This window comes from Schistocerca nitens, chromosome 1, assembly GCF_023898315.1.
Source record: "Schistocerca nitens isolate TAMUIC-IGC-003100 chromosome 1, iqSchNite1.1, whole genome shotgun sequence".
Taxonomy (NCBI): Eukaryota; Metazoa; Arthropoda; class Insecta; order Orthoptera; family Acrididae; genus Schistocerca; species Schistocerca nitens.
This window is the reverse complement of record NC_064614.1, coordinates 1059516920-1059543568: the sequence shown is the minus strand read 5'-3', so window position 1 is coordinate 1059543568 and position 26649 is coordinate 1059516920. Positions and strand designations below refer to the sequence as shown.

The window sequence follows — 26649 nt, the reverse complement described above, 5'->3', positions numbered from 1 at the left end:
ACACATAAGTAGAATCCACATCCGTCATTCCGTCAACCATCGTCAGTTGAAGAGTTTTGTGACTAGAATGTACACCAACGAAGAGAAGGTAGAAATTCTATTCATTATGGGGAATGTAAGTTAGCAGAACAGTAATTGTAACTCTGCTTTCTTATGTACGGGTACATTTTAGTACAACAATTTAGTCCTTTTAAATACTGTTGTGGAGAGTAGGTGTACAGTAAAGGCTGTCCTTCCTACGAACTGCATCGACATAACGTTTCTTTTATTGTTGTTGTTGTTGAAGGTAGGCGAAATGCTACGCAGGGAGCGGTACTATACAGAGAACGATATCCTGACAAGAACCCACCTTCCCGACGGATGTTTTCTCGTCTTGTTGCGGCGCTTCAGGAAATAGAAAGTTTCAACCCACGACAACGTAATTGTCGTAGCACCCGCACAGACGAAGCTGTGTCGCGAATAGGTCGCGGATGTGAGTAGAAATGCATAAGATTGCATAAGGTGAAAATGTAGGAAAGCAACCTAACGTCAGTCAGGGCGCAGTGAAGCAGGAGAGGTTGCATTTTTGTGGCAAAGGACGCTGGAGCTACGTGACCAGCAACGCCAAAATGTTCTGGAAGGACGACAGGACACGGGAGACGCACGTGATCGCGGGAGATTCCATCAGGCGAGTCTATATAAGCAGGGCCGCTGGTGGTGCTAGGGATTCCTTCGACAGTTGCCTCAGACGCTGGACATTGGTCACTCTGCCCTTGGGACGGAACTTAGTTTCTCGTGGCACTTAGCTGCACTTGGTACATGCAGGACTGCCCAACTTACATTCAGTGTGTTGGTGCCTCTTAGGGTTCGACCGTGGTCTTATCCTACCTCGTGTTTCATCTCAGTTATTTCACCAGTAGTATACGTCCCTTATCCCACCGAGTTCCCTTATCTGGAAAGAATTTCCGGCTTGTTTTCCAACACCAGGACTTCGAGGTGGACGAGCCAGCTCATTACTGGATTTAGCGTCTAGCTCCCATCCTGATCCGCTCGCGGGAAACTGCAGACGTGACAAATGACGATCCATTTTTTTTTTTTTTTTGTGCCAGGTGTGGTGTTGGCACAAATCAGGCATCCCTTCTAACAGGTGTTGGCTTTTTGTGGAATCCTTAGCCTTACTGTTCTTCCACACAGTACCGTGGTTAGCCAGGCCACGGATTTGACGAATAGGCGTAAACAGCACGCCTTTCCAGGCGTACTGTGGCGAAGAAGGAAGAAAGAAGAAGACGACTTCGACGGGCTGGGAAGGTCTGTCAGGGCGTGGGTTAGACATGCGGGAAGCGGACGACGGCGAGGCGTAAACAGTACGCCGCTACAGAGATGGTAGGGGGGGGGGGGGGGTGTTATCGGTCTTTTGGAGGGCTGCAGAGGCCCGTCAGCTGCTGGAAGCAGATAACGAGGCGCGTGGCTGCCTAGCAAAGAAGGCATGGCTGCGAGCCGACGCGAGCAACAAGAAGTGGTGCACGAATCAGCGCAGACTACAAAGACACTTAATAAGGTAAGACAAATTTTGTTGGTACAAAATGCCGTAGTCAGGGCAGGCAGAATCAACCAATAATAATGTTACGCAATCATTAACAACAGGCAACACGTTAGCTTGAGTGATGCGTTAAAGTTTTTGCCTCAGCCTTTTGATAGTAATAAATTTCAGCTGAACGAGTTTCTAGACAACTGTGATAGTGCGTTTGAGTTAGTGGCCCCTGAACAGCACGGTGTGTTACTGAAGTTTGTCAAGGCGCACATTGTGGGTGCAGCTAGAAGTAAGTTATTAGTTAGAGACTTGACAACCACTTGGTCCGATGTATGTGCTATACTTGTTGAAAATTACGCTTGTAAACGCACGTTGGATTACTATGCGTGTAAACTGTTTGCAAGTCGTCAGGAAAGAGGTGAAATCCTCACGTAGGTAGGGTTCACGTATTGACGTATCACAACATCATTTTAGAGAAGCCATCCGAGGTGTGATAACAGAAGCTGAATTGGCTGGGAGTGTTGCGCTAGTGTTTAAATTAGGAAGAGCAGTGTTCATACAGGGACTCTATGACGACAGAGTCAAAATAATAGTGAGTGCTAGAGGAGAGTCCGTGACACTCTCTGAATCTGTTGACATTGCTGCTATTTATCACAACATCATTTTAGAGAAGCCATCCGAGGTGTGATAACAGAAGCTGAATTGGCTGGGAGTGTTGCGCTAGTGTTTAAATTAGGAAGAGCAGTGTTCATACAGGGACTCTATGACGACAGAGTCAAAATAATAGTGAGTGCTAGAGGAGAGTCCGTGACACTCTCTGAATCTGTTGACATTGCTGCTACGAAGGAAACCGCGGTAGCATCGGCTAAAGAGAAGCCGATCAAGAGAAATACGTTTGGAACACCAAGGATGGACAAGGCTAAAAGTCCATCATGTTATAATTGTGGAAAGCCCGGGCACATGGCGAAAGACTGTCGTGCACACAGACGTGTACGAGTTTTCGAAAAAGACGCGGATAGAAAGCGTCCGGAAGAGAAAGAAAATACAGACAGGCTCGCGAACTTGGAACAGGAAAGGGCGGACAGGCTAGCGGAGATAAATAGAGAACTTAAGCGGCATTGTAGAGTAATAGAGTGTTCAACACCGGTTAAGTGTACTCAGTGTAATTTGTCAGAGCACAAAGCACCGTGTAGAGATTCAAGTGATGCAATATGTTTTAAATGCAACCAGAGATCTCATTACGCAAGACAGTGTAACGAATGCCCACGGTTGACGAAACTAAGAAAAAAGAAAAAAGAGGTGGCCGGTAAAATAGCAGCAGGCACAATGAGGCAGTCGCATTGCGCCACATCCAGTACGGTGTACGGTGTTTACAGCAGACTGCACAAATAGAAACGATTTTAGAGAGTTAGGGTGCACCAAAGGAAAAAGAAATTTAATGAAGTTTTTAATAGATAGTGGGGCACAAATTAGTTCAGTAAAAAAGGGAAGTTTATGGAACATTGGGAAATGTAATCCAAGAGACGGTATTAGGATAAGGGGGATCGCTAATAATAGCAAAGACTGAAGGTTCATTACAGTTGGAATTGCAGGTTGCAAAGGATCTGCTTGTAAAACATACAGTTCATGTTATAGGGACAGAGGTAGTTTGCCGTTTGGAGGTCTGCTACGGAGACATTTCTTAACAAGATAGAATTCTGTAATAGATTATGGAGCAAAACGTGTATGCATTCGTGGGAGGCGAATTGAGTTAAGAAGGGTATGGGAACGTTAGTCTACAGGGAGCGAATCCTGTAGAAACAGTTATGGCGTCTGGAATCTGCTGGGTGCAAGGTTCGTATAGCAGAAGAGAACACATAATCGCATAGTGCAAAGAATATACATCGTAACAACATTATTACAGAATACTTGTGTAAAGCACCCAGCAGATTCCAGACGCCGTATTTGTTTACAAATGTGACAGTATACATTTGATGCTTTACGACAGCGAAAGGAACCTGTGACCACTGGAGGTACTCTAGTTTACTTATTTTATATTTACCATTAGATATCAGTTTAATTTTTTGTCAAAAGTAATTTTAAACCATGTTCTGAAATAGTGTCTTGTTTCTCCACTAGGCAGTGCCACAAGTTCCTCCAAAATCGTAACACAACGCACACACAAATGTCATACTAACTAATGAAAATCCACCCGATGATGGAGGTTTACACTTTGAAATGCGTCGTGGAAATCAATAAAACGGTGACTGGCAACACTAAACTTGTTGTTTCATTTAATTTAAATTCCTTTAATATATTATACAACATTTAAATAAGTAGAACTCTTTAGATTTACGAACACACGGTAAAACACAACCTCATGTCTCCCAAAGAAGCAGGAAATGCGAGAGACTGCTTCACGTGATTCTAAAATCAATCGCTGGACTGAAACGCCAACAAGCAAACATCTTGTGTTCCTAAGTACATTGTCTTCCAGGAACAACACTCCATTCTACTTGAGGTAAGTTTTTTTAAAGAATAAAACCTTAATCTGAGGACGCTCATTTCCTTTTAACTTCTGGGTGTTTTACATGTAGACGCCAAGTACGCCTTAAGAGCTGAAGCTGTAACCTCCCAGCAAATATATAATAATTTACGGGCAAAGACAATAAATGATAAATAGCAATCTGACCCAAGTGTAAGCTCCCCACAAAAATGAAAGACAATTCAATGATAATGAAATCTCAGTGACAATGAAAACGCAAATAGACCGAAATGTCGATCTTAGGCCCTGAGCAATAATTAAACCCAAATTCTTACCTCAGTAAAATTCCATCTGCTCTTATTTTCGCCATAGCTTGGAGGAAATGCATCGCAAATATTCTTTGAACTTAAGTAAATTTTTTCTTTAAACAAATGCATGGGAAATATTCTTTCAATAAAATGATTCTTTTGTTAAAAATGATTGGTTTGAAAACAAAATTATTATTGGGGCGTTTCTTGGACAAATTAATTACAATAAATATACATTACATTAACTGATGTGCGCAATGCAGCTTCATTACCTTATTTAACAATATACCTCGTCCTAAATCTTGACCAGAGACCCATGTCGACGCCCGCCGACTCCTCACATACTACTCGCAACTGTACCAGACTACTACTGTCCACAGAGTGCAACTTGCAACTGCGCTCTCGCGCGGTCAAGCGCAGACTAGCAACGATAAATAACTCTCTGGTCAGAGATTCTGTCATGCCTCGATGTATATAGAGATCATATTGATAAATGACAAAAGTGCACAGTTACTGACGTTCAGCACAAAACATATTAACACATGACATAAGTGCACATGCACTGAAAAATTCTTCAACGTTTTCACAACAAATAAATGTAATGGCAAAAAATCATCAAATCACAAAATGTATATACAATATAAATGACAAGAGTGCACATATACTGTACTTCAGAATATATCAACAAATCAAAAAAAATGTACATAGAATGGGTAGAAATCATGTTACAAAAATGACAAAAGTGCACATGCACTGAAAAACTCTTTAGCATTTTCATAACAAATAAACGCAATGGTAAAAAATCATGTTGACAAGTGACATAAGTGCACATGCACTGCAGTTGAGAATATATCAGCAAATCACAAAATGTATATAAATAGAAATCATGTTAGCAAAAGAAATGATTTTCACTATGTTACAAGAATTAGGATAGGAAAGGGAATGGTTGCATCATGGTTGTAGCACTTTAGGTTGCACGCAGCTGCTCTGAAAGTCCATATCTTTCCACAGAAGTACAACACCAAGTGAGACAATCGGAAGTTCTTTTCCCAGAAGTATTTATCAGCGTAGCCAAGACACTGAAATGTCGTAGTAATATTCCCTGTTATCATTTCGGCAGTACATCAGGTACACCAAACAGTGGGACCATAATAACGTCTCCATCGCTCACGGTGGTGGACAGCATGTCGTGTCAACACCACGCTCTTACAAGGCACACCAACGTAGAATTAGTGCAAAAACCAAATATAGTGCTCCATGATCATGAGGATGGGCAGGACAAATGGATATTGCAGTAATTCAGGGTAGTTAGGTCAGTAGGTGAAGGACATTAAGTCACATACCAGTCTTCATTGAGAATTACATTAGTCTAACAGCTGATTTAAGTAATTGGTGGCACTCATCGCCCAGTTACTGAACATTTCTGTACCATGTATGAAGTATTACAGAATAATGTTCATAAATCATCTGATTATAGTGAATATTGGCACTTATTGGCCAGTTATAAACCATCAGAAGTCATCATTGAAAATGAGAGTCAATTATTGGCATAGCATTAACATAATTCATTTAGTTATACTAATTATTGGCACTCATTGGCCAGCAAGTATTGAATCAGTCATTGGCCAGTTACAAAACATCAAAAGTCATCATTGAAAACAGGAGCTAATGAATGGCATAGTATTAACATAATTCATTAGTTATACTAATTATTGGCACTCATTGGCCAGTTAAAAAACATCAAAAGTCATCATTGAAAACAGGCGCTAATGAATGGCATAGTATTAACATAATTCGTTTAGTTATACTAATTATTGGTACTCATTGGCCAGTTACAAAACATCAAAAGTCATCATTGAAAACAGGAGCTAATGAATGGCATAGTATTAACATAATTCATTTAGTTATACTAGTTATTGGCACTCATTGGCCAGCAAGTATTGAATCGTACAAAACAATGTTCATCATTCAGTATTATTCAGAACTCTCTTAAATGGGTAGCATTATTTGGAACTGGTGATACATTTTTTTTTTGTTAGCAATGCGTTGCTTTGGGTAATTATAAGGGAAAGCAAGAAGAGAAAAAGAAAAAATTTGCTTCTGGGTTTTTCCTGTAAATGAAAATGTGTAACGTCATTCGTCATGAGTCAGCGGTAACAAGGTTATGAAACAAGTAGAGTGTATGTAATGACATAGATTTAATGAACAACTGCTTATAGCACATTAATTTCATAAATAATGTCTCCTGCAAAAATATATAAAAAATGGATTAGTAAGCTGAAAGAAGAAATGCATTTTGTGCTGAAAAGTAGTGAACTTCGAATTAACAGGTAGTGAAATGTGTATAAAAAATGTGTTCCATAGCTGTCCTTTCCAAAACCTTCAGTCATTATACTATGCAATATAACACCTGCTGTCAAAGCGAACTGCAACAAATACTTAAATAACTACATAGCATAAATACATAACTTCAATATTATCCTCATCTGCAAAGAAAACTTCATTATCCACATCATCATAACTCCATTATCATCATCACCTGTAAAGAAAAACTTCATTATCCATAGTAGCATATTCTTCATCATTATTCATCAGCATTCATTATCATCTGCAAAAAATAACTTCATTACTCATTATACAACTATTCCTTATCTCTAGCATATTCCATCACTAAAACTAAGATGTGTAGTTCTGTCTGACAGCCTGCATCAATCACCTTGTATTCTGAAAGAAAAAATTAGTTAAGACTGCTATTCTACGATGTGTATAGAATGTTCTTGTTAATGCTTGTTAATCCTGATCCATTTACACTTCCTCACTAGGTTTGCATCTTCTTTCGATCATTCCGAAGGCGAAATTCCCAATTCTGTTCAATTTCTTTCTTTCACGCATCATTTATTTCTGAAATTGATGAACAGAGATTAATGTCTTGCATTTAAATCATATACTCGTTAAATAATGACTGGTTTATGGTAACATAATTAAGTATACAGCATAACATGACAGAAAACGTAATATGTGAAAAAACTTAGATAGTGTTCAGAGGCAAAAAATGTATTCAGTGTATCACAATGTATCAGTAAAGTAGTCACGATGTTGAGAAATCATAAGGCAAAAATGTTAAAGTCAACTGGTGTTTGCTGTGTCTTAACCATTTCATAGTGCATACAAACAAAACATGAAACAATCGTATATAAGAAAGACAAAAAATGTGACGTTCGTTGTGTTCAGCTTGTATGTAGTGTAGTTAATAGAGGCGAGAATTAAAGACTTTAATGGAGAGAAAATGTAACAAAATTGACATGTCACTAGATAACATTGCATAATTATTCAAAAGATACGTAAGTGTCTCTGAAAAAAAAATGTGCACAGTCCGATATGTAACGACAAGAAGAGCGACCTGCTAACCTTACCTTGCCGGGCACTTGCCAAGAAAAAATACGATAATCATCAATAATTAGTCATGTGAATATAATTGCATAAGTGGTCATAAAAATTAGTAAATCGCATCATAGCATGTTACATCATAAAGTGGTTTCATTCAATAAAGGGTTTAATGTTGGACACATGATGGTTCCCCTTACTTTTCCTGGTTCTCAAAGTTTCGACGTGTACAACATTGGGGTGAGGAATTCTGCGAATCCGATATGGACCTGCGTATAGAAGTTCAAATTTACTGCACTTACCTTTTATTCTGTTGGATAAATAGTGTACGTACTAATATCTTCTGTCCAATGTGAAAGTCACGGCGTGTACAAACCTGTTTTTGCTGTCCTCTCCGGCGCTCTGCGGCACGTTTGATGTTGTTCAGCGCAATGTTAATTATTTCATGGTGTCGTAGTCGACGAGATGTAGGAAAGTTTACTAATTCTGTAATTTTGTTAGGTGGTTCAACATTTTTCAGTATAACAGACGGAGAGAGCGTAGTGGATTCATTTGGTATGGAATTAATTACATCTTGGAATGAGAATATGTGTGTGTCCCAATCAATATGTCTTTTGTGGCAGTATATTCTGCACAGTTTACCAATTTCTTTCATTAATCGTTCACAAGGGTTCGAAGAAGCATGGTACCTGGATATATAGATCGGAGAAATGTTTCTAGCTCGTAACATGCGTGTCCTTATAGCAGAACGAAATTGTGATCCATTGTCAGAAATTACTTTCATCACATGCCCTACATGAAATAGAAAATGCTTTACAAATGCTTTCGAAACGGTTTTAGCAGTAGCTTTGCGTAACGGAGTGAAGGTAACAAATTTTGAAGTGAGTTCAACAGCGACAAAGATGTAGCAAAAACCTCTGTTAGTTCTCGGAATTGGACCAAAAATGTCTACTGCGGCCATATGTCTTAATTTAACAGGTACAATGGGATATAATGGAGGAATATGTGAAGTGGTGTCTGACTTAGCTTTCCGGCAAATTTTACATGACGCTAAAACTCGTCGTATACGTTTCTCCATGTTGATAAAATAACAGTTCTGTCTCAGTATAAGAAAACATTTTCTGGTTCCGTAATGTGCGTAACTTAAATGAGTATACCATATTAATTTGTTAACCAGTTCGTCAGGAATGCATAATAACCAATTGTTGCTGTCAGGATGAGAGCGGCGAAATAGAATGTCATTGCGTACAGTGTAATGGTTTCTAATCGTAACATTATTCTTATTTTGCCAAAGGTGTTTAATTTCTTTCCACACATTGTCTTTACTTTGCTCTTTTGCTATGTCCTGTAATGACGACGAAATAAAATTTTCAAATGCAACTTGCTGAATGTACATGACGCTGAAATTTGCTTTGCAGAAGTTGGTTGCGACGTCTTGCTGATTATTGCTGAGAGAACGAGATAGTGCGTCTGCTATAACGTTTTGTGTGCCGGGAATGTGAACAATTGTAAAATTAAATTCCTGTAAATAAAGCTTCCATCTACTTAAACTGTCGTGTGAAAATTTAGCTGAAAGTAAAAATTGTATCGCTCTGTGGTCTGTGTAAACGGTGGTATGTCTGCCATAAAGAAAGTGCCGAAATCTCGTAAAAGCCCATACAACACATAATGTTTCCAGTTCTGTAACGGAATAATTTCGTTCAGCAGGTGACAGAATGCGACTTGCAAATGCGATGTTTTTAATTACTGTAGAGCCATCTTCTTCAATTTCCTGAAAAATATGTACCCCTAAAGCGGTGTTGGAACTGTCGGTGGCAATGGAAAAATTTCTGGTAAGATCTGGGTGTGATAAAAGTGGTGCATTCAACAAAGCATGTTTCAGGTTCATGAATTCAGAATGTGCTTGCTTATCCCAAGACCAAATAGTGTTTTTACCTGTTAATTGGCATAATCTAGGTGTGTCTAAAGCAGAGTGATGAATAAATTTACGAAAAAAGTTAATTAAGCCCAAAAAACTGCGTAGTTGCTTCTTCGTTGTAGGAATAGTATTGTCACGTAGAGCTTGAAGTTTTTCCGGATCAGGCGCAATGCCTTCTGCTGAAATTACGTGTCCAAGAAATTTTATAGAAGTTTTACCAAAATGCGATTTGCTGAGATTAACTGTGAGTCCTTGTGCATGAAAAGTTTGTAACAGACTTTCAAGAATCATATTGTGTTCAGACCAGTTAGCTTCTGCAATAAGAATGTCATCTACGTACGTCGTAATTCTGTCTTTAAGTTCTGTCGGAAGTATTGTGTTCAAACCGCGAATAAAAGCTGCTGAAGAAATATTTAAGCCGAACGATAATTTACAAAATTGATAACAGTCGCCAAAACAGAGAAAAGCTGTGTACTTTCTGCAATTCGGATGAAGCTGAATTTGCCAAAATCCTGATTTCAAATCTAATGTGGAATAAATAGCAGTACCGTGAAATTTGTGTAGTAGTTCTTCTAGTGTCTGTGGTCGATCTGTTTCATTAATAATAATGTCATTAATGTGACGCGAATCAAGTACAAGGCGAAGTGAACCATCCTTTTTCTTGACAATATGTAGCGGGTTTATGTACGGACTAACTGCCGGTTCAATAATTCCTTGGTCAAGCATAGCTTGCAATTCTTTCTTAACTTGTTCTCTATGGATATATGGAATGGGATAATGTTTAGCTTTAAATGTATCGTGCTGTTTCACTTGAAATTCATACATAAAACCGGACATAGTACCAGGAATGTTGTCAAAAATTGGAGCTTGCTGTAAAAGAATTTTGTGTATTTGCATGCGTTCGTCGTCTGTATTTGCACAGCTCTCCTTAACCTTATCAGAAATCATCTGTATTACATCATAGTCAGCTTCGTCTGGAGCATTATAGTTATGTACGTACGTATCTGTGAACAATGTGGGATTACAGTCTATGTTACGTGATACGGAAATGACCTCTGTGCGGTTAATTGTTTGTTCTTCCGCAGATAGTAAGTGCTGAAATTCTAAAGCCAATTGCACATTTTCATCCTTCAACATTAAATAGGAATTTTGAAAATCAATAACTGCGTCGTGTTGTACCAGAAAATTATTACCTAAAATAACGTCTGTTGTCAATAAAGGAACAATCCAAAAATTTGAGTGAAATGTGTGACCTGCAATACAAAATGATAAATGCGTGTGTAATTAAACGTCTACACCTTTACTCGATACTGCTCCTTTTACTTTCGTTTTGCCTAATGGTAATGTAGGATATGTATTCTCTTTGTTGCACGCGTTGAAAGTCTCCTCATTTATAACTGACATAGGTGATCCAGAATCGATTACTGCTGAAAATTTCAATGAACCTATTTTAATGTCGATGACAGGATGTGAAATGGTTTTCTGAACAACTGGTCTTTCCTGCAAAAGAGTGTCTCTGATGTCGTCAAAAGTAATTACATTTTCGTGAACAATATTCTGTGTGTCAAAGGTAGTGCTTGTGTTACTGGAAGATGCGACCTGTACAGTATCTAGTCATATTCTATCTGACGTGTTACTATTTTGAGGAGGATGTTGTGGCATTTCTACTATTTGAACTGTTCTATTACTTCTTCCAGACGTGTTACGCTCTGGATGATACCTACTGTCGGGTTCGTTCATGAGAATATGTTCTTGTGGATAATTTTGCTGTTCGTATGGCCGACTGCTGTTAGATGTACGCTGAAGATTGTCCTCATTATTTTTACGTCCATCGTAATAGTCATTCCTATACGGTGCATTGCGATAGGAATTGAAATACTGTGTTTTCTGCACGTAATTATTTCCTTGCCGGCGTGCGTTACTATTTGTTGCAGTTGGGACTATACGTCCACACGGCGAAACATTAAAGTTAGGTTGACCTTGTGAATTACATTGTTGGTTAGGTATGCTAACCGGCTGGTTTTGTTGCTGTTGTTGTGAAAAACCTCTACTGATACTAAAATGTGGTTCCTGTTGCTGAAAATTTTGATGATACCGATAATTAAAATTTTGCCTGTTATTAACGTTCTGGTAGTTGTCGTTCCTAAAGCGTCTGTTAGTTTTACTATTGAAATTACGTGGCTGATCGTAATTGCTGTATGTTTGTTGGCCTTGGTTGTTATATGAAAAATTTTTGTTTACGAAAGAATAATCTGATTGCTGCACTTCTAAAAGCTGCAACAGATCTCTGAATGCTGAAATGTTTTCTTTTTGCTGACCCGTTCGCAGTGACACTCTTAATGATCGTGGTAATTTAGAGATACATAATTGAATGAGTGCAGATTCACTATAGGGTTCACTTAGGTACTGGTTTTGTTGGACCATGTGCTCAAAAAATTGCGTCACACTGGGAAAATTGGAGTTTTCATAATTTGGCAAACTAATTAGTTGATCTTTAATTCCGCGCTGTGTCGTCTTCGACCAGTACGCTGACAGAAAAGCATTCTGAAATTATTCTACCGAGTAACATTGCCTCGCGATCGGTCTCATACGAGTTACCGGCTCGCCTTCCAAAAAACTGCAAATAAATTCAAGTTTGTGCGTTACGGGCCAAGTCGGTGGAAAAGCAAAGCTAAATTGTTGTATCCAATCTAGCGGATGAATCTGTGTTCTGTCATTTTTAAACACTTTAAATTTTCTCACTGACAGAAAATGTTTGTAATCAAAATTATCGTCTCTGTATGTTGGAACAGGTTCATGATTGTAAGAGAATCTATTTGTCTGTGTCTGTTCGGAATCTAAGTCGTATACTCTCTGTTGATTACCTAAATTATACGCACTGCGTGAGTCTGACAAATGTTCATAAAGTGGCGTCTGTTGTGATATGTTATTAACTGAAATATTTTTCATCTCTGTTACTTCTTGCTGTAAACATGACAATTTTCTACGTAAGGTGTTATTAGATGAATCGATCTCATTAACTGTCTGCTGTAAATTTTGAAATTCAGGTGTTTGATTAAATAAAATCGGTGCAGTATCGTCTGATTTGCTCTCATTATTACTTTCAATAACATCAATACGACTGGCCAATTCATTACATTTTTCAGTCAGCATTTTTACCTGATCATCGTTTTTAGTGTCAGAAGTATTAATCTGCTTTTGTAATTTACATGTGGTTTCGTTCAATTTTTTAACGTCAGCTTTGATGACATCGCAATCCTGTGTTAGTTCTAATTGTTCGAATCTGTCTGTCACTGTCTGAATATCTGCTGTGTGTATATCTGTTTTTGATTTAAGGTCAGAAATCTCATCACGTAATTCCGCGTTCAACTGTTCGATGGTATTAATTTTGTCGGACACTGTAGCAATATTGTTGTCTACGTATGTTTTTGCCTTCGAAAACAATTTACGTTTGTCTTCTTGTCTCTGTGCTGTGATTGTTTCCAGTACTTGTCGTTTTACTTTATTTTGATCCTGTATAAATTTGCGGAAACGTGTATCACTGTTTTGTATGTGAAGACTAAAACGTTCGTCAATTTGAGTGTTCTGTTGGTCGAATTTCGCGTCAATCTTTTCATCCATTGTGCGCGGAAGTTCTGCTGTCATTGCTTTAAACTCGTCGCGTAATTGTGTAACCTTTTCAGAGCATTGTTTAGCGACTCCGCTAATTTCGTTTCTAAGTGTTTCTGTTGTAGCTGTTTGCATTCCCCTTAATTCTTGCGCAACAGATCTAATTTCTTTGCTACTTTTTCTTGAACAAGCCTCAATTTCCTCACGTAACTGTTCCTTAGTATCATGACACTGCGCGGCAATGGCTGTAATCTGCTCGCTAAGCTGTCTAGAATTGTTGTCTAAGTTTTCATTAAGGCTGTCATGTATTTCATTAAGCTGTTTGATCTGTTCACTAAGCTGTCTGGAATTGTTGTCTAATTTTTCATTTAACTGTTCGTTCTGTTCTCTAAGTTGTCTGTGATTTTTGTCTTGTCTTTCATTCTGTTGTTTGAAATTTTCATTAAGTTGTTGTAGCAATATTGCCATAATTTAATCCAAGCCATTATTACCTACTCTGTTCACTGTGCTGTTTAATGGTGGATCTGGAATTGTCTCGCTTTCTGTAACCATTTGGTTATTCTGAGATTTACAAAAAGGTTTGTCAGTTGAATGTACACTGTCGGTCACTATTTAGGAATTAAATGGATCTGTCGTACTTTCAGTACCCTGTCCATTTTCATTAGAAAAATTTGTCTGTACGTCACTCGAATTTTCCAAACCGGTTGTGTTAAGCTGGGCAGCGCTCATTACAATAGAGCGCCCCGCGTCATCAATTGTCGTCAAATTAACAGAGGACACAATTGAGTTCGTTTGTTCATCATTAAGATAAAAATCATCATTAGTGGTTGGAATGCACTGATTGTCAGTAAACGCAGGATTGTCATCATTACACTGCGTTTCACAAGTACTATCGGTGAAGTTGTTTAAGTCGGTAATTTCATTCATTACACCTCGCGATGTACTATTAATAGTCTTTCGCGGCATTTTTACACAAATCACAATTATTCACAAATGAGACAAAAACAAGGCAAAATTCAACAAATACAAGTATAACAAAGAGCAACGAATTCTGTGGAAAGAAAGTCACAAAATTAGTAAAAGTGTTGCGCCAAATCCTAATTGTATTTAAGCAAATAAGAGCAGATATTTGACTGTTTCTTAGAAAATTCCCAAAGAAATACGATCCTGGCCGGATGTCGCCAAGTGTAACCTCCCAGCAAATATATAATAATTTACGGGCAAAGAGAATAAATGATAAGTAGCAATCTGACCCAAGTGTAAGCTCCCCACAAAAATGAAAGACAATTCAATGATAATGAAATCTCAGTGACAATGAAAACGCAAATAGACCGAAATGTCGATCTTAGGCCCTGAGCAATAATTAAACCCAAATTCTTACCTCAGTAAAATTCCATCTGCTCTTATTTTCGCCATAGCTTGGAGGAAATGCATCGCAAATATTCTTTGAACTTAAGTAAATTTTTTCTTTAAACAAATGCATGGGAAATATTCTTTCAATAAAATGATTCTTTTGTTAAAAATGATTGGTTTGAAAACAAAATTATTATTGGGGCGTTTCTTGGACAAATTAATTACAATAAATATACATTACATTAACTGATGTGCGCAATGCAGCTTCATTACCTTATTTAACAATATACCTCGTCCTAAATCTTGACCAGAGACCTATGTCGACGCCCGCCGACTCCTCACATACTACTCGCAACTGTACCAGACTACTACTGTCCACAGAGCGCAACTTGCAACTGCGCTCTCGCGCGGTCAAGCGCAGACTAGCAACGATAAATAACTCTCTGGTCAGAGATTCTGTCATGCCTCGCCATCGCTGGTACTGAATACATGAATACATACGCGTTTCAAAGCTATTGGCAACAAAGGTAAATTTGTGTTATCACGAGATAAAAACCTGAAATAAAATTCATTAATTCGGTGAGGCTACTTGAAACGTTGGACTGCTGATGTTTCATTCATTACATATCCTGGTAACAAACTTAAAAAACAGTGGAAACTGATGACAAATGTATAGAATATATATTGTCTCAGTCACGATCGTAAATTTTCGGATACTTCCTTAGAAGAAACCTATCAATGAGTGGGAAACTTTGGAAATATTTCTTTAATTACAGAGGAATCTGCATTAGAGATAAGGATAAACGAAGAAAATGCTGCAAAGAACTTTTGTGGAATGCACAGCCATTTGGGTGTTATTACAAAATACGTAATACACGATACGTGTAAGATTCAGAAAATTGTCAGATAATATACCGTAATACGGCATAGCGGAAAAACATCATCCGGTAAGTCACAACGCGGACGACTGTGTGTGCTGAGTGGCCATGACAGTCGGTCAGTAAAGAGGATTGTGGTGAAAAATATGAGGACAACAGCCGCACAAGTCACTGCAGAACTGGAGGTCGCACTCGCCTCGCGACCCGAGTCAGTACCAGAACATGAAGGGAGCTTCGTTAGCAGGAATATCAGGGCGAATTACAATTCCAAAACCACGTATCAGAGATGCAAATTCCCGTAACTGGTAAACGTGGTGCCGAATCCAAAAACTCAAACTTTTGAGCATTGGAGGAAAGTCATTCGGTCGGATGGAACTTGTTTCACGCTGTTCCCAACTTCTGGCCGAGTTAGTATCCCAAGAGTAAAATATTGCGGGGGTTCGGAAATGGTCTGGGCAGCCATATTGTGGTACTCCATGGGCTTCATGGTAAATCTTCGAGGTCGCGTTACTGCCAAGGTTTATGTGCCCGTTTCGGCTGACGAGGCCCAGCGCATGGCACAATGCTTGTTCCCAAATTGTGAAGCTGTGTTCCAGGATGACAGGGACACTGATTTCATAGTTCGCAATGTCGGGAGCCAGTTTTGTGGGCACGAGCCTGAATTGTCACATATCTCCTGGTCACCACAGTCAACGTATATCATCTGTGGTCTACATTAGGGGGAAGGGTGGGTGATCGCTGTCCAGTTCCGTCGTCGTTACCTGAACATTCCACTACTTTGCAGGAATAACGGTAAACGTTTCTCTTGACAACCATATAGGATCCATATTTATCCATTCCGGGAGAAATGGAAGCTCTTATGAAAGTAAACGGTTTTCCTACACCGCATTACGCATTGTATTGTGTTGTGTTTTTGATGTTTCCATATTTTTGTTCACTCCCTGTGTATCTTGCACCGCTTATTTTTTAACATCCTCCTACTCGATCATCGTCCTTCACAAATAGTTATAATGAATCTTCGCAGTACATTTCTCTTGAAGGTATCTACCATTCGAGTACCTTTAGATTCTTATGGCCATGATTATGAGGCGTGACTTCAGAGTACTTACTGTCTTTCAATAAAAGTGTTACTTCTCCTTGTCTCAATAAATATTTCTTTGAGATATTTTATATGACAGTTCTTTCTACACTACTGGCCATTAAAATTGCTACACCAAGAAGAAATGCAGATGATAAACGGGTATTCATTTGATACGTCCCCTTAGAAATATACATGACTGTGTTTAAACTGGCACACAATATTTTTAGCGCAACGCAGTCTGACTTTCGAAAATCCCTACAAATAAATGGCCCTGACTAACATTAACCTATACCTTTCACAAATCACTTACCTCACCAAAAATCTTCGTTACTCGAACTACTGCAATACAACGAGCGCCACTACTGCCAGCTAAATAAAAGATTCAAACTACTGAAGGCACTAACTACTGATAGGCATAGTTAGCAAATGAAAGATTTTGATAGAGAACAAACAATGTATTTACCTTAATAGTGTTCAAAAGTCATAATATATATAGCAGTTCATGACATACAGTCTTACAAATTTCAAAACTCCGCCATTTCTCTCCCCACATCCACCACTGTTGGCGGCTCACCTCCAACTGCGCATCGCTACGCGCTGTTCACATCCAGCTGCCCAACACTACAATGGCAGACAACAATGCAAACTAGCCACAGACTGCACACAGCACAGCCAGTGATTTTCATACAGAGCACTACATCGCGTTACCAACATGAAAACCTAAACAGCCTACTTACATAGCCCCCATGTTCCCCACAAAAAATTTTACAAATTGTTTTGGGCAGTGGCCAATACAGATTTGAATAAATTTTTTCATAATTACAATAACAAAGAAATCAAATGCACACACTTATTGATACAATGTTGGTCAAAAGCTAAAATTTTCTCACAGTCCATAAAGACAGTCCTGATCATTCATCACAGTAAAATTGCAATGTTTTTTTTTTCTCAAAGTCTGAGCAGTAAATGAAAATGCACACAGAAGTAGTGGATTTCCATGCAGTCTTGAAGAAGTAGTGTTGTCCTTCCAACGGAAAGACAGTGCTGACTCTTGACATGCCGACAGGTAATGGGCCACAACAGAGCAAACACACCACAGAGTCAGTCGAAGTTTTGAAGAATATTGGTAGGTAGGTCATCACAGAGTAGACCCACTGTAGTCCTGGTAGAGATTACGGTATTGGTGGGCCATCAAAGATGCAGACCCACTATAGTCCTTGTAGAGATAATGGTATTGGTGAGCCATCAAATGTGTAGATCCAATGTAGTCCTTGTAGAAATAATCGTATTGGTGGACCATCAAAGATGCAGACCCAGTGTAGTCCTTGTAGAGATGGCCAGCAGCCATCTGTTGCAACTGTGCAGGTGTACAATCACCATCGTAGAGTCTTGTGGACAATATAGCAAGTCCATAAACCACCACTTGTGCACGCACAATGTTTTAGGAATTATCCTTAGAACCAGCAGTGCTGTTAATCAGTCCCTTGCTGAATTATTAACACACATACAAACACTAACAGTCCCTTTTTTTCACATATTGTGCATTACTATGACCAACAGAAATATTTTCAGTGAAATGAATGCTTACAAGTTGCTCAATTTGATGAACAGGTGTCAATTACAATTTTATAACATGAGAATACAATAACAAAGGTACAAAATACATCATTAAAGAACATAACAATACAGATAACATTCGTAGTAATAGGGGCTTTACAAAAGAATAGAAATAAACATACACACCAGTGTTACAGGAATTATGACATAAGCAAATACATAAAAGATCAGAATAACCTTTGGAACATCAACTTCACACATGAGCATTAAAACAAAACAGAATAAATGATGTCTAAACATATTTACAAAGTAAATAACATATTATCAGAAAAATTCTACAACGTAACTCTCATCAGATAAACACATAAAGACAGGAAGAACTCAAATACCCAAGGGTACACAAAAACATAGTGGGATAACACAAGGAAAGGACAGGGTTTGTTTTACTGCAGTATTTTACAAACAAAACTTTCTTTACTTCTCAGAGATCTCCCTTCGTTCTTCATTATTTCCAGAAAGTCCTATCTATACCTGCTTTCTGTAATTTTTTCGTATAAGTTCTCAATGCATTTCTTCCAATTCATCGCAACTCATTATCTTATATAGTCTACCCCCTCTCAAGCTAACTTAAATCTACTGAGCTCAGATGCATAAACAAAGGGACGAGCAATGCAGCAGCGCAAAACAATTAATACAAACAGCAATGATAAAAAATGCAAATTGGCAAAGCAAGCAGCATAAATTAGCAAAGAAAATGCAATATTACAACTAATATAAGGCAATGCAGAGCAAACAAGAAAAATAAATCCGTAGTAAAACTGGCTTAACAGAGTAATGCTAAGTCAAATTCAGTAACATTTTGCCTGGCAAACAGCAGCAACAAATGCAATGACTTATATCTAAACATGACAAAGCTCAAGCAGAAAAAATATTACAGTAAAAATGGCCATGTTTAATACCTATGTCACATCTTAACACTAGAGTGATGCGTCACTGTAACTTACTGTAGCAGACAAGTTACCAAGTCACTGACAAAAATTATGTATGCAATTCCTGTGAAGTGGAAATATCTTTTTGTGCCACCTGTTTTTTTAAGTACATCATAAAATTATTATTTACTGGATCTGTAGGCATAAAATAACTATATTAGTACATCTATTAAATTTTATTTTAACCAATGCTGCAATGCAGCTAGAAACTAGATATTAAACGAAATGAGCAAATATATACAAAGAAATGTGTGAAACGTCATTCACTAGGCAAATGGCGTCTCCAAAGACAGTAAAAAATCTCTCAACTAGAAAGACAATAGATGTAAAATGTTTCTCATCATTTCATTAGGCATTTTAGTAAATATCATTAATTAAGAGCTCCACAGTGTAATCATATGTTTTCAATTTTGAGCGTGTCGTATTTGCGATACTTTCGACAAAGAAATGTCCATAGCGAGGATAATGGCCTCTTTTTCTTCTCCACCTAATGGCTTTCTTTTGTCAGACGACTATCTCTCAGCTGGGCGCCCAAAACGCATTATGTCAAGGTCACTTACCTTTCTTACTGAAATATTTACGACAGCAGTTTCTGCTACAGTGACGGTCTCATATAAACATTTTCACAGGTCGAAAATTTGCGTTACAAATGTGTAGAAACAAAATCCTATAAATATAACAGTGTGCAAAAAATTTTCGGCGGCATTGTGATACATTCACGCATTTACACACATTTCATAACCCTTAAAGTACGATTCTTGGTTTCCAACATCCTTTTTCACAAGTCAGACTCCCTAACCACTACTCATTATTCCTTACCTTATTATACATATAGATATTCGTCGACACTTCGTTAATATTTCATCATCAGAAATACGTAGCATAATCAAATTCCTCATATACGGTAGCATCATCTTATTGATCATAAACATATCTCAACAGCATAATAAACATCGTCGTCGTAATAATATCATAACATCTCAGTCAATTCTCAAACTCGTCGTAGCTTCCTCCAATAATTTCAAAACCTAAAAAAAATTCTCTGCTCATTTCAGTAGTGTCATCTACCTCAAACGTACTTTAAAAATCATGATCCCATACCAAATACATCATTCAAAGCTCTCATAGTATCACAATGGTTCCGAAAAATATGAAGGGTTCACACAGTACAGACAAAATACAATTTCATGAGTGTGAAGTTATCCAGCTGTGTAATTGCGTACACATCTGTCACTGACGTAGTAAAAAAAAGGTTTGTCTCTCTCAGTTAAATGATCAGATAGCTGTGTAATTTATGTGTTAGAGAAATAGGGTACCGATGTGTAAAGTTGTGTAAGCAAATACCATATTAGCTAGGGCTCCTTGTGTTTGGCAGACACATGGTACACAAAATAAGCATGTACCCCCCTGAGGAGTAATGTAATTATACCCTCAGTTGTTACAGATTACAGCAATGGAATGAAATGTATCAAGGAAAACCTTTGTATCATTGTAATTAAAAAATCTTTAAAAATAAATGTTTTAAGTACAAAATTAATCACTCAAATACGTGTACTGTAGCGCTAAACTGTGTGTCTTGTTGTAAGATAATCTCTGTGGAAGTGTCGTAGTTATCGTCCTCCGAAAGCTAAGTTCTGCAGAAGTCACTGTACTTACCTCATGATAAACAAAAGTGAAATGCTTTGCGTATAGATATCTTACTTATTACGCTTATTGCCGTGACGAAGAAAGTACTGTGCTGTAACGTATTGTTGTGCTGCGAAAAGGCTCTCTCATTGTAGCTGTACCACAAAAGTTACTACTGAAACATGTTTCCCTATCCAGAAGAATTCAGAAAAACTGCGCAGATATAAAACAGAAACACCGCAAAAGCAACATTGTAAATTGTCACTCATTAGTAGCGTCATGATAAAATTGTGTAGCTGTCACATAAACTAACCACTGTGTCATCTGGTATCTCACAGAAAGTACTTTAAATCCAGAATGTATTTTCAAGTAAACCAAAATGTTGCATTAAAATCTCATTAACAGTACTGGTAAATGTTGTAAGTACGTGAGCCTTATAGTCGTTACATAATCGTGCAACTAACATGCAAGAATGTACACACACAATAACACTGTGTCGTCTGTTCACAATAACAATGCATTCGTAATCTCTGTTTAAATAAATTCTCTTGGTTCTTGACTGGATATTTAACTTCAAACATTGTTGCATGTTAACAGATTCTAAGTCTGACAAAGCATACTAGTAATGTAAAGTGAAAGGTTATATGGCAAAGACAAAGTTAAAAAGCAGATTATCTTTCAATAAGCAGTTTTACATGTGAAATGTGGTGTAAACCTGTACCCTTCTAAGAGCACAGAGTTTCAACTTCAAAGTAATTATCATGTGGTATACGTTGGTAAGGAATGGTAAAATTTTTCTCAATGTTAAGAAAATATAATAACTGGACACGACAAGGCTATTCTCACAACAGAAATCGTGACCAAAACAGACACCACCCGTATGACAACCGTTGGCAGAGTAGCAATAATTACAGGGAAAGATCACCTCTCCGCAGTAGTGACTATCACAGAGACAATCAGAGAAACAGACAATATGGGAACCAAAATAATTATTATCAAGGGAGACAGAATAACTTTAGACGCAACGGTGAAGCGCGCAGTTACGATTCAGGGAGAAATTCTCCACCACGCAGCTGCCAGCGGTGCGAGTCATTGTCTGTTCCTTTGTTGGCGCGCATCGTTATTGGGATTTGGAGACCTAACTTCTACAAATTCACCTTGTCAAGAGGGCCCCGCCCTGTTTGAAACCCGCCAGTTCTGATGCAATTCAGGTCTGTCGTTATAATCATATCATCTGTCGTCATGTCGGCAGATTCCATAGTTTCTTTCTTGTCGGTCACGTGGTGGAGAATTTCTCCCTGAATCGTAACTGCGCGCTTCACCGTAGCATCTAAAGTTATTCTGTCTCCCTTGATAATAATTATTTTGGTTCCCATATTGTCTGTTTCTCTGATTGTCTCTGTGATAGTCACTACCGCGGAGAGGTGATCTTTCCCTGTAATTATTGCTACTCTGCCAACGGTTGTCATACGGGTGGTGTCTGTTTTGGTCACGATTTCTGTTGTGAGAATAGCCTTGTCGTGTCCAGTTATTATATTTTCTTTCATCGCGGAATTGTGACGGATGTGATCTGCAATTGTTGTGTTTCTGTTTTCGCGTCCCGCGATTGTCAGTGTAGATTTCCAGTTCTTGTAACAGTCCCTGAAAAGCTTCAGTGTCGTCTTTGCAACGTCCCGCCAAAATAATGTGTCGTAAATGTTCAGGCAATTTGATTAAGCAAATGCGAATGAGTTCTGACGGGCTGTATGGGTTTGACAGGTACTGATTCTTGTGCAACATGTCTTCAAAATATTTCACAAGACTGGAAAATTCAGATTGTTCGAAATGTTTCATCATTATGATGCTATGTTTTACTCGGTCTTGTGTAGCTTGAGACGAATATGCTGAGAGGAAGGCATGATAAAATTCTCCTTCACTGTGACAATCGTGAATGACTGATCGCATTCTTACAGCTGGTTCATTCTCTAAATAGCCACACATAAATTCTAATCTGTGCTCTAATGACCAGTTGGGAGGAAAACAATGAGAGAATTGATGAAGCCACGCTTGTGGATGAATGTCGTGGCCGGAATTCTTAAATGTTTTGAATTTACATGTAGTAATGAACAGCTTATAGTCAAAATCATCATGTCGGCAAGTCGCATATCGGCCATTGTTACTTCGTTTCGGCGGTTCCATCTCAAAATTCGGTGTACCTTGCCAATTTCTTTAATAATTTCCGAAGTGCCTCCTGTTATTATTTTGTGGCTTTTCCGTATTTCTATGTCCCTCTTCCCATATTGGAGCGCGAGTGTCCTCTGAAATATGTAATTCTTGTATTACCTGCGTCAACTGATCTTGTACTTCCCGGATTTCTCTTTTGTACTGTGTATTTATTTGATTTTGATGTTGTTTGAATTTTCTAATTTGTTCATACTGCTCTCTGTCAGTGAAGGCTACGGGTTTTGTGTCATTCAGATTATCATCTACCTTCGTAGATAAATTATTTAGCTGATCCGAAAGTTCAACTACTTTCTCTGATAATGAACTAATTTCCTGCATGTGTCTTTCTGAACCAATTTTCAGAGTAGCTACAGTGCCCTTAAAGTTTTCCTGAGTTTTTGCAAGTTGCGTAACCGAATCGGTAGATGCAACTGAGTCAATTTTAGCTTGCAAGGTGTCATGATTTTCATGAACAATAGTTTGCAGTTCTTTTATGGCTGCTTCGTGATTCTGTAACGCATTTTCATGCCGCGAAAAAATAGGTTGAAAATGCTCACAAATTTGTGTTTTTACGTCGTTACAGACTTTTTGACATTTCGATTCAGTGTTATGTAACTCAGTAGTTAAATCTTCACGTGTTTGTTCAAGTGTGGTGTCTAACTTCCGGAGATTTTGTTCCATTGTGTCTAACTGTTGCTGTGTTTGTCTCTGGTGTTGTTCCATTGTTTGTTTTACTGCAGTATTTTGCAAACAAAAGCTTTTGTCCCATTTGTTGCATTAATTGTAATAACAATGCACTGGTGTCTGAAACATGTTCCTCAGTGCTATTCGGCAATGCATTTGAACCGGCAATATTCGCATTTTGAAGAGCAGAAAACGTGTCTTGACTTATTTGAGAAAACGGCGAGGACGCAAAACCTGAATCTACAGTATTTGCAAGATTGTGTCCTGTCATTTCGTATTCCTGAGGCAAGCTGTTGCCGACCGATCGATCGATAATGCTTCCCTGTTCACTAATTGTTTCACTGCCTACACCATTATTTGCAGCCCGCTTCATTTCCCTATGCACAATCACCAAATTACTACTTTGAACATCAGTTAATTCATTACTCGGCGGCGCTAACACACTGCTTTCGTCTTCACTGTCATTTCTCAGTTTACTTTGGAGCCTAGTATTGCGTTTTTCACACGCCATTATTGTCACAATATTTCACACGACAACACAGAAAAGCACAGTTTGAAGAACAAAATAAGAAAACACATTAACATAGCATTGAAAATAATATCTCGTTAATTGCAAGCGCAGCTGCGAAATACTTGGTGCAAATCTACATGCATTCCACAACTGTTTTACTGTACAATAATGAAAAACTACAACTACAAAGGAAATTCTCTCTACAATTACACGCTAGCAATAAACAAAGGCTGCTCTAATTGCACAAACTACAAGAAAAAATCAGAAGATTCCAGTGAGGTATCCTTGGCTAAGGGTCGACATATGAAACGTCCCCTTAGAAATATTATACATGACTGTGTTTAAACTGACACACAATATTTTTAGCGCAACGCAGTCTGACTTTCGAAAATCCCTACAAATAAATGGCCCTGACTAACATTAACCTATACCTTTCACAAATCACTTACCTCACCAAAAATCTTCGTTACTCGAACTACTGCAATACAACGAGCGCCACTACTGCCAGCTAAATAAAAGATTCAAACTACTGAAGGCACTACCTACTGATAGGCATAGTTAGCAAATGAAAGATTTTGATAGAGAACAAACAATGTATTTACCTTAATAGTGTTCAAAAGTCATAATATATATAGCAGTTCATGACATACAGTCTTACAAATTTCAAAACTCCGCCATTTCTCTCCCCACATCCACCACTGTTGGCGGCTCACCTCCAACTGCGCAACGCTACGCGCTGTTCACATCCAGCTGCCCAACACTACAATGGCAGACAACAATGCAAACTAGCCACAGACTGCACACAGCACAGCCAGTGATTTTCATACAGAGCACTACGTGGGGTTACCAATATAAAAACCTAAACATCCTACTTACACATTGGACAAATATATTATACTAGAACTGAAATGTGATTACATTCGTACGCAATTTGGGTGCATAGATCCTGAGAAATCAGTACCCATAACAACCACCTCTGGCCGTAATAACGGCCTTTATACGCCTGGGCATTGAGTCAAGCAGAGCTTGGATGGCGTGTACAGGTACAGCTGCCCATGCAGCTTCAACACGATACCACAGTTCATCAAGAGCAGTGACTGGCGTATTGTGACGAGCCAGTTGCTCTGCCAGCACTAACCAGACGTTTTCAGTTGGTGAGAGATCGGGAGAATGTGCTGGCCAGGGGAGCAGTCAAACATTTTCTGTATCCACAAAGGCCCATACAGGACCTGCAACATGCGGTCGTGCATTATCCTGCTAAAATGTAGGGCTTCGCAGGGATCGAATGAAGAGTAGGGCCGCGGGTCGTAACACATCTGAAATGTAACGTCCACTGATCAAAGTGCCGTCAATGCGAAGAAGATGTGACCAAGACGAGTAGCCAATGGCACTCCATACCATCACGCCGGGTGATGAGCCAGTATGGCGATGACGAATACACGCTTCCAATGTGCGTTCACCGCGATGTCGCCAAACACGGATGCGACCATCATTATGCTGTAAACAGAACCTGGGTTCATTCGAAAAAATGACGTTATGCCATTCGTGCACCCAGGTTCGTCGGTGAGTACACCGTGATGCAGCGTCAAGGGTAACCGCAGCCATGGTCTCCGAGCTGATAGTCCATGCTGCTGCAAACGTCGTCGAACTGTTCGTGCAGATTGTTGTTGTCTTGAAATCGTCCCCATCTGTTGACTCAGGGATCGAGACGTGGCTGCACGATCCGCTACAGCCATGCGGATAAGATGCCTGTCATCTCGGCTGCAAGTGATACGAGGCCGTTGGGATCCAGCATGGCGTTCCGTATTACCCTCCTGAACCCACCGATTCCATATTCTGCTAACAGTCATTGGATCTCGACCAACGCGAGCAGCAATGTCGCGATACGATAAACCGCAATCGTGATAGGCTACAATCCGACCTTTATTAAAGTCGGAAACGTGATGGTACGCATTTCTCCTCCTTACACGAGGCATCACAACAACGTTTCACCAGGCAACGCCGGTCAATTGCTGTTTGTGTATGAGAAATCGGTTGCAAACGTTCCTCATGTCAGCACGTTGTAGGTGTCGCCACGGGCGCCAACCTTGGTTCAAATGGCTCTGAGCACTATGCGACTTAACTTCTGAGGTCATCAGTCGCCTAGAACTTAGAACTAATTAAACCAACTAACCTAAGGACATCACACACACATCCATGACTGAGGCAGGATTCCAACCTGCGACCATAGCGGTCGCTCGGTTCCAGACTGCAGCGCCTATAGCCGCACGGCTACTCCGGCCGGCGCGCCAACATTGTGTGAATGCTCTGAAAAGCTAATCATTTGGATACCACAGCAGCTTTTTCCTGCCGGTTAAATTTCGCGTTTGTAGCACGGTATTTTCGTGGTGGTGTGGCATTTTTAATGTCCAGTAGAGTATGTATGGCCCAAGCTTCGTCGAGCTGTCTTAATTGGCAGTTAAACTTAATGAGAAAAGTTACTTTCCCCCTTACGTTTTGAGCTCTGGTATGTATAGTGGACTGTTAATTATTATACATCTCCTCCATTTTTCTCATTCACAGGTTGGGTCAATGA

General features: G+C 39.0%; 1 protein-coding gene across 1 annotated transcript; it reads left to right on the top strand.

Moving 5' to 3' along the window:
* Window positions 1-608: 608 nt before the first annotated feature.
* On the top strand, window positions 609-26649 carry LOC126225909 (uncharacterized). Its single transcript, XM_049942214.1, has 4 exons — window positions 609-667; window positions 1624-1941; window positions 2179-2403; window positions 26637-26649. The coding sequence occupies exons 1-4, from the start codon at window positions 609-611 to the stop codon at window positions 26647-26649; spliced, it is 615 nt and encodes a 204-aa protein (XP_049798171.1).